Source organism: Catharus ustulatus, chromosome 1 (assembly GCF_009819885.2).
Source record: "Catharus ustulatus isolate bCatUst1 chromosome 1, bCatUst1.pri.v2, whole genome shotgun sequence".
Classification (NCBI taxonomy): Eukaryota; Metazoa; Chordata; class Aves; order Passeriformes; family Turdidae; genus Catharus; species Catharus ustulatus.
Window position 1 is genome coordinate 136,825,395 of NC_046221.1, and position 8,892 is coordinate 136,834,286.

Genomic DNA, 8,892 nt, shown 5'->3' on the forward strand with positions numbered 1-8,892 from the left:
AAGAGATGTGTAAATTCACTGAAACTAATCCTGAAAATAAAGATAATTACCGAACAGGTGTCTTTGTGGTTATTCTACAAAAATGCTTTTTTTTTCAGCTGTGGGTGCTCAAGCCTGACCAGCCAACTGACAAGGGACCAATCTCCAGTCAGTTCCTCAATTCTTTACACAGTTTTAAAATAGAAGTATTAATAAGGAGAAAGAGTAAAGACAGTAGTATTCACTTCCCAAGTTAGGGAGTTTGAGGTTCTTACTCTAGTAGGTGAGAGGATAAAGAATGGGTGTATTCCAGAATAGTTCCCAGCATAATTTTGGGTCATTCTGGTCTATACTTTTCTTTTAAAACTACTGAGAAAAAAAAAAAAAAGAAAAAAGGAAAAAGAAAAAAAAAAAGGAAGAGATATTTCCATGCACTGTGCTGTTCTTATGCCAGCACATATCATCACAATCACAACTGTGAACCTAAGTCACTGATAGCCCAATCTAATATAGATTGATTGATTGTCCTTTGACAAAGTTAGATAGTGTCCACAAAATGCCACAAGCTCTGGCAGAGTCCAGTGTTCTTAAAGTACTGATAGGTCATGGCAAGACTTGGACTTGAGTTTGAAGGCCATGTTCTTGTTGTTCTTGGCAACTATTTTGCCCCAGAAGCGCCTGGCTTTCTTGGGGATGCTCTCTCTCCGCTTCTGCAGCGCCAGGCGCTTCTCGTTCTTTTCCTTGCTGTCCCTGCGGAGCCGGACCTGCCGCACGATGCCCTCGAACAGCTCCTTCACGTTGTGCTGCACCGCTGCCGAGGTCTCGATGAACTTGCAGTCGAACACGACGGCACAGGCTCGCCCCTCTGCAAAAACCACACGGTGCACACCTGGTTACATGGGGGCACAGGGAGGGGGCACCAGGGACAAGCTGCCACCTGCGAGGGACTCAGAGCCAGCAGGGAATTCCTCAAGCCTGATCTGGGCACAGATGAGTCTTTAATCAGCTGACACTGCCTGCCAGCCCATGATCTGCCCTGTCACAGCTGTCCCAGGGGAAGGGGGGTTAATCCCCTCCCAGGAAAGCCCAGTCCGTGCTGCTGGCTGTGAAGGCAGCACAGAGTGATGGACTTGAGCTGGGCACTGAAGGTTGGGAGGCCAGCAAGGCCAAGCTGGCCACCTTCAGTGCAGACTCCCTCAAGCTGCTCTGAAGGGTGATGGCACTCTGCAGGCACACAGCACAGCTCTGCAGGCAGGGCACCTTCCTCCTTCGTGGGCCATGGGTGTGAACCAGAGCACTGGAACTGGAGCAGTGAGAACAGACACATGTACAAAACCCTAATAAAGGGTGTCTATGGCTTTAGGGGTACATCTGAAATCATAGTTTTTATTCTCAATTACATGAGCCTAAGCTAAACCTGACAGCTTTCTTTCACACACAAGCCAGTTTATTGTCTTCTGGTTTGCTGTGAATTCACTGCCAGGGCCACTGAAGGGACATGGATTCACCTGCCATCTTTCTAAAGAACATGCAGGCTGGGCAAAAAGGAATGAGAGGGCAGCTCTGGGCTCCCCATGAACCCCTCAGTTTAAGCTCTTCACTTGGGGCAGCTGTGACAGGAGCCAGAGGAACTGCACACATCCACACAGAAAGCAAAGAAAATCTAGCTCAGATGGGAAACAGAAGAGCAGAACAGCTGCAGAGAGAAGGAAATGCTGAGCAGAACCCATGTTTCTGATGGGCCAAGACAAGAATGTCTAATGCACAGCTGTGTATTACAGTGTGTCAGCTCAGCCTTAGGGAAGACTCTCCAAGAAGAGATTTTACTGACTGCAGATGTTGAGAGCCAGCAGCAGTGTTCCCAACAGTCTCTCCATTCCTATTTATGGGCTTAGTGGTTATCCATTTGTGTGCAGCCAAGGAAAGGCTGATTTAGCATCCCAAAGCAAGGCAGTAAGGAGACCTTTTTTGAAAGGTTGCACAGTTTTTGCCCAGACTAGCAAAACAAAGATTGAGAGGGAATTTTAATTCATCAGGGAGGACAAGAGAACTGGTTATAAAGAAGAGAAAATTTGGCAGCAGAATAAAAGGGGCTAAACTTGTTATGCGTAAACATGCATTGGGAATACAAAGGGTTTCCAGCTACCAGAGAAATCACATATTGCAGTGGTCTTACACTAGGAGCTGGAAGGGAAGAAATCCCGTTTATGATGGTACTTAATAAATATAGAAGAGGGATTATCTGACATATAACAGTATCACCAAGGAAGGTTTAAGGACTTGGCAGACACTTTCCAGTCCTCTGCCCTCTTTCCCAGTCCTCTTTTATTTTATTACTCTTTTATTGCCCAGTCCTGATCACAATGTACTCCCTCAGCCAGAGCAGTGCAGTTTGTCCAAAAGCTACTAGACGACTTTTAATGTTTATCTCCGGTTTATGCTCATCATTTCCTTACCTGCCACTGAAACTTCACGGCACCTGACGAGGTCACTTTTGTTGCCAACCAGAATAATGGGGATATCTTCTTTCTGGCGTGCCCTGCGGAGCTGTATTCTGAGTTCAGAGGCCTTCTCAAAGCTCGCTCGGTCTGTGATGGAGTAGACAATCAAGTAGGCGTCTCCCACTTGCATGCAGTGGTCTCGAATCCATTCTCCCTCACGCTGTTCAAATTAAATGGTCAGACATCGTTATGCCCAGAGCAGATTTTACTTAGAAAGTAAAACATTAGAGAATCCAAATGCATTCCTGCTGTAAACTGTAATGGGTATGGTTTGAATCACAGTTATACTACAAGTAATTCCAATGTGGTGATGGTATGAATACTTCACCACAAAGGAGGGCAAAAACTTGCCCCAGATAATTTATTGTGCTGGCTTTAGGCTGGAATGAACACGGTCTGAAAAGAAAGCTTGAATGTTTTGCTTTATTGATAAAAAAAATGAAAACTTGAATTTCTCAGGCTCACAGTGTGGAGCCATTAGGCATGCTTGCCTTGATGTAGGGTAGGGTTAATCCTGTGATGATTCTGTATGGAAACACCTATTTTCTTTCCCAAAGGAAACTTGTTTTTATATTAGCAGTTATTCGTACACACTTTCCTTTCAGCATTTGACAGAACAAATGGAGGTACCTTGTTATCCCACATGTCGAGCAGTATAACAGTCGCACTTTCCCCATCCACCATCAGAGTTCTTTCATACGTGTCCTCTGGAAAGAAAAGCAGAAAGGTTGGTGATATATTATTTTGTGTCATCATATACATTACAAAACTCCAAGTTGTTGAACGTGGGAGATTTGTTCAGAGTTATTGAGCCAAATTTTAGGCCGGCTCACATCCAGTTCTTTTCTCATTTCCATCAGCACTGAATCTGTGCTCTGTTCATTATTGGTTGCCTTACTTTCCATGATAGATGAAGGAGGATGAAAGATCAGGAAACAAAATGTTCATTATTTTCACTGATAGTCTCTTTATCTTATGTGGGAGAGAGAAAATAGAACCAGTGGAAGAAATAACCAAAGGCTGAACATTTGCCCCATGGGAGCAGCAGAGTCCAGCGAGGCTGAGTAATGGAAAATATTTGCTTTCGCTTTAGCATGGACAATTTACGGGTGAACAGTCACTGCTGCTGAGAGCAATACAGCGAGCAGCCTACCAAGTGAGGAGGACACGGTGTTGTGAGGCAACAGCTGTTGAGTTTGAGAGAGATTGAGACTTCTGTTGCATACTCTCTCTCTCATTAAACGGTTTCCCACATCACCTTTGATGTCAAATAGCAGAGAAATGAAAAAAGCACAGGTTGGTTATTTTGTACTGCAGCCATAAAAATTCATACCTAGATTATAAATGCCATGTGGCCTTGATTTAAGGAGGCTGTTGCCACTCTGAATTTTGATCAGCCCATGCTGTGAAGTATGTTTCAGATACCAATCTTTCTTCTTTTTCCCCAAAGCTGGGGATATTAGGAAGAGCACTGAGGGGTTTGGACCCATTTCTAATCTCACACTAGTGGTCAGTGAAAAGAAAAAGCCAGACTTAAGGTACTACAGCATTTAAAGGATCTGTCCCAACCACACTTGTAGATAGCGCTGTGTCTAAACTGTGCCTCATAAGACTCCTGCTGTGCACTGATGAAATGAACTTTCCCCTAAATTGTAACTAGAGCCTTCCCTCAAATCTAGGGATCTACATCCCAGCAAAAGAATAAGCCAAAAATATTACACATTTTAAATAGTCACATGGACCCATGCTTAAAATGTCAAGACTAAAAAGACAGCTAATCACTAGGAGTGGTTTTCCTTGGGGTCCCAAGAGTACAAGGCTTGTGTTCATGAGTTAGCTTCGTCTTACGGTCAGTAGCAAAGCCTCTCCATAAAAGCAGCTGTACTCCTCTGTGAGCTGGCTACCCTGAAACTATCCTCTCATGTAATAAAATTTCCAGTGTGTAAGCTAAAGTTCCAGTTTGCAAAGTTAAAATAAATAGCTTCTTCAAATGACCAAGCATCTGTGAGAGAACAAGCTCCATGCACACCAGAGAACAAAATGCAGAAGACTCCTGCACTGCATTACATATAGAGAAGCTACAAATGCATAATCACACTCCTTGAAAATACTATGCCTAATTCATATTCAGAACTGATTTGAACCTTGGTCAGTCCTAAGGAACGTCTGTAGAATATAAAACACACTGAAAGTGAGTGCTTAGTTAATTTAATGATGTTTTTGAAGCTGACACTAAACAATGAGAGAGATAACAACAGCAAGACTTCCAATTATCTCTTCAGAGCTGGCCTTGAAAATCTGTCACTGCTATACTCCAAGCAATGCTGCTGGGAGTGTGATGGAAAGAGGAAACCACACGGTTTCATATGGAGAAGAAGAAAACTGCCTGACAGAGGTGTCCAAATCAAATCAGCTGCACTTTCTAGGGGCTTGTCCAAGGATCCTACTCTACTTCAGTCATTTAGCACTGGGAAAACTTTTATCAGAGATACTCCAGGCTGAGGAGCTGGTAGAACTATGGGAAAAGTTGGTGGCAAAAGCTGAAGGCAGAGTATACCTAAACCAGTGAATTTCAAATCCCCCAAAGGCACAGATCCCTGTGCACCCAGTCTGAGACAGCAAGCAAGGAAAATGTGAGTTCAACCTTCCTCATACTGGGCTTTTTTAAATCCTGGGCAAAACTTCTCCTAACTGGAGAGTTAAACACCCAAAAAAGAAGCTGTCCTGCCTATGCCCCATTGAAGGTTGAAAGAGATGCCCAGAAATTCCCTGTGGTAGCACTGGCACCATCACACCAAGGGAATACAGGCAGGAGGAAGGGATATGGGAGAGACAAAGAAAGCCCTTCATAGTGACAAAACCCAGCAGCAAACTGCATGTCCCCTGAAAGCAATAGCAGCTACAGCCTTAGAGACTGAGCAGATTTCTGTGGCAGCACAGCCCTTCCACGTCAACATCTTGCACACAGCATAGCTCAAGACTTAGTGCTACAGCTTCTGCATGGTCTGATCTTTGGGATTAAAGAACACTCTGCAATCCTAAACAAAGCAAGGGGGGAAAGCAAGGGACAAGCATCAAAGAGAACCCTACAGCTTGGGTCTTTCCTCCAGTGTGCAACAGGAGTTTTCCTACTCTGTTGAAGGACCTTTGTCTTTTTTTCCTCCTGGAGGAACACATACTGTGCAACATGAAACAAGGTTTTTACTCAAAATTTTATGTATTTTACTCAAAGTCCATACAGCCTCTGCTAAGGCAAGGTGTTTATACAGAAAGACTGAGATGACTTTTAATGACAAATATTTTGAATGTGACTTTTTCTTTATATATGATTTTAAAGTATTTAATTCTTGCAAATCATGAGGACCTTCAGTTGCTTTCTCGTCCACAAGGAAAGCTATGGTCAGCCCTGTGATGCCAGTGGTGACACAAATGTTGGACCAGCATGAAAGCTGAAGCAGACTCTTGTGTAGCATCATCACAGGCAGGAATGAGGCAGTTTCTAACAGGTATTTTGGAATGAAATAGCTTGAGAACCTGAATTGCTGTATCTCAGTGGCTTTCAATCATTGTTGGAGAGTATCTTACTCATCTTATTTTGCTCTCTTGTTCTGCAATAGAGTTCAATAGAGTTTTGGTGGTCAGACCCAAACGTTTGTTACCTCTGGTTTACATTACATGGCCTCTCTCTTTTGCTGTGCCAATTACTACAGGCAGAGCTGACTACAAGCAAACACCAACAGCCCAGGACACAAGTACCTACCTCCCAGCACCTCACAGTCACTGTCAATGCTGTCGTGCACCCCTGCAAAGATGTTGGCCAGCGAGGACTTGCCCACGCCGTGCTCCCCGATCAGCACCACGCGGTAGCAGCTGCTGCCAGACTCGGAGGAGATGACGGAGTCGGATGACTCTGAGGACCAGCTCCTTCTGTAATATTCATCAGGACTGATGGTGTATCGTTTCTGTGGGTTGTACTCGTTGGAGTCTTTCTGGACCAGCAGATTCTTTCCATCAGCAGGGATGCTCCATCGCTGCTGCTGCTGGTGCAGGTTGCTGTTGTGGGTGCGACGCATGGTGACATTGTTGAGAGTCATTTTTAACCCCTAGTGAGAAATAGGGAAATCACAAACATTACCCACTAAATACTTAGAAAAGCTCTCTTACTAGCTTCAAGGGGCCACATCATGCTCCTCTGTAGGGACCTAATGTGTGAGAAAAGAAAAATTAACCCTTCTGCACTGTTGTGTACTTGGTGGCGTACACAGAAATATTTTAGTTAGTGGTTAATGAGACAGAGCCTGTTTCCTAGGGATAATACCACCCTCACATGCTAAATCCCATCTTGTTTAGCCTTTACTAGCTCAGGGCTGTGCTAAATGCAGCCCAGTCCTGGGAAGAGGGAGGCATTGCTGTGTCCCAGGAGGAGCAGGAAGGGACAGTGCTCACTCACCACACCGGTCCTACACAGCAGCTGCAGCCCTGCCAAGAGACTGCCTGTGGTACAGACGATTTCACCTCCTTTTGGCTTGACTGGGGACAAACTGACACTGGTCTCAGCTGTCTCCAGCTGCCAGTGCAGCTGGGTGTACAGCATCTTTCTCATTGTCTCAGTCAAGAGCTAAAACTCTTGGGGAAGCAGTAAGTCATAATTCACTGCACTCTCAGACAGCCTTGGCACAAAAAGTCACGCAAGCAAGTCTTGCTCTGATGGGGTGGATTTGGGTCTTGTCTGTGGCCAGGTAAACAGAGAATGATTCTGCCTCAGACAGTGACTTTTTGGCTCGTAAGAAGGAGGACATAGTGAAATCCAACAGCTTTTCTGAGGAGGTACAAGTTATAGGTTCAACAGGAGATATAACTGGGAGAAAAGGCTCATTAATTTATAGATATTAAGTCAATGATTTCATTACCGCACAATTAATTAGATAGGTTCACTCTTCTTACATAAGCATAGCTCTTAATTACATTTTACTTAGGAAACTCTATTATTTTGCCTTGCTTGGAGGCAGAGAAGAGTGATGTCATTCTCACAGGCCAAGAGCTACCATTTTTAGGAAAGTTACTTTGATGCATTCCAGCTCCCAAAGTGACCATTATTTAGACATTTTTCTTTTTTGCCCTGCATCTGATGTTTTTTGGTTCTCTCCTCCATATCAGTAAATGGAATAATTATTCATAAAATTCCCCCAACCACTTTTGAACCTCAATAGGTGATGAACAATAAATAGTACAGTAAAGCAATAAGGACAAATTGCTATTCTTCATACCAAACTGTCTGAAAACTATGAATAAATTCCCAGCAGGACCTAAGACAAATATATAGAAAAAGCACTGTCTGAACTTATTACAGCACACACCATATTTTCTCTGTGATGTGGAGTACTTTGGGGCAAAATGACATCTTTTGCATGGTCCTGGTCACAGTAACTTTGTCAGCAAGAAATACATCTAAAGAAGAAATCACGCACTAAGCAAAGGCTGCTTCACAAACAAAATTAAATATTTACTGTGGTTGAATTCCAAAAAGCACTTTTTCCTTGCAGTATTGCCATTGAGAAGACCAGATGAAAAAAGCCAGATCTCATTCAGTCAAACAACACAGAGTAACCCGCAACCTGCAACGAGCAGTCACTCACAAAACCATCACAAACATTTTACAATTACCCTCTAACAAACTGTCATCCCTCATTTAAAAAAAACCAAACGAGTCCCTGTCCCACACTGTGCTCCAAGTTCAGACTGGTTTTGCTACCCCATGCTGCATTTATCTGCCTGGGTCTCCAGCACCTCCAAGAAAAGTCTGGGTCCAAATCCACTCTTACTTGTGCCAGGCTCCTGCAGCCAGTCCAGTCCTTTGCTCCCAGTGCCCTTCTCTCTTGGTGGGCTGTGACACACTGAGCAGCTCTGCCGAAGTAAATCCTCTCCTGCGTTGGGGCTGCCTCTTTAATTCTCTCTCAGCAAACCTGGTTTATATTAAGCCCATCTGATCAGAGACAGGGCTTTTCCGTGACGTGGCTGGCCTTTCCATACAACAGCCAGCCCCCAGCTGGGAGGAAGCAGACATGCAGAAGAGAAAAAACTTGCAAACAATCTCAAAAGACTTACTCAAAATCATGTGATTGTTTTAATATTGCCAGTAAAATAAACACTTTTGGTTCTTGCATGATGAAAACAGGAAAGTGGAACAAAAATAAATAATACATGGCATTTAGCCTCAGACAGCTTTTAATTCAAATGTTATCAAAATTAATGATGATTTAAAAATCACCTAAGTTTATTTAATGCATGAAATTCTCTAAATGCATTATATATCTGTTCTCTGTCTGCAAAACTCACTTAACCCCCTGCTGGACAAAACATTTCTCTGGAATAAAATATCTGAATGTTATTTTGAAATTTTTTTAGAAGTAGG

General features: G+C 43.6%; 1 protein-coding gene across 1 annotated transcript; it reads right to left on the reverse strand.

The window, feature by feature from the left end:
- Positions 1-332: 332 nt before the first annotated feature.
- GEM (GTP binding protein overexpressed in skeletal muscle) lies at positions 333-8,636 on the reverse strand. The gene is made up of 5 exons (XM_033080954.2): positions 8,303-8,636; positions 6,241-6,583; positions 3,111-3,187; positions 2,436-2,640; positions 333-844 (listed from the first exon to the last, which is right to left on the reverse strand). Exons 2-5 carry the CDS (start codon positions 6,572-6,574, stop codon positions 567-569), a joined length of 894 nt encoding a protein of 297 aa, XP_032936845.1. The 5' UTR covers positions 6,575-6,583; positions 8,303-8,636; the 3' UTR covers positions 333-566.
- Positions 8,637-8,892: the final 256 nt, after the last annotated feature.

Excerpts from the sequence above, each read along its gene's own strand:
- GEM (XM_033080954.2), bottom strand. The coding sequence starts at position 6,574 with ATGACTCTCAACAATGTCACCATGCGTCGCACCCACAACAGCAACCTG. Across the intron at positions 3,188-6,240 it reads TGACTGTGAGGTGCTGGGAG|AGGACACGTATGAAAGAACT; the intron begins GTAGGTACTTGT and ends TTTTCTTTCCAG. Across the intron at positions 2,641-3,110 it reads TCGACATGTGGGATAACAAG|CGTGAGGGAGAATGGATTCG; the intron begins GTACCTCCATTT and ends TAATTTGAACAG.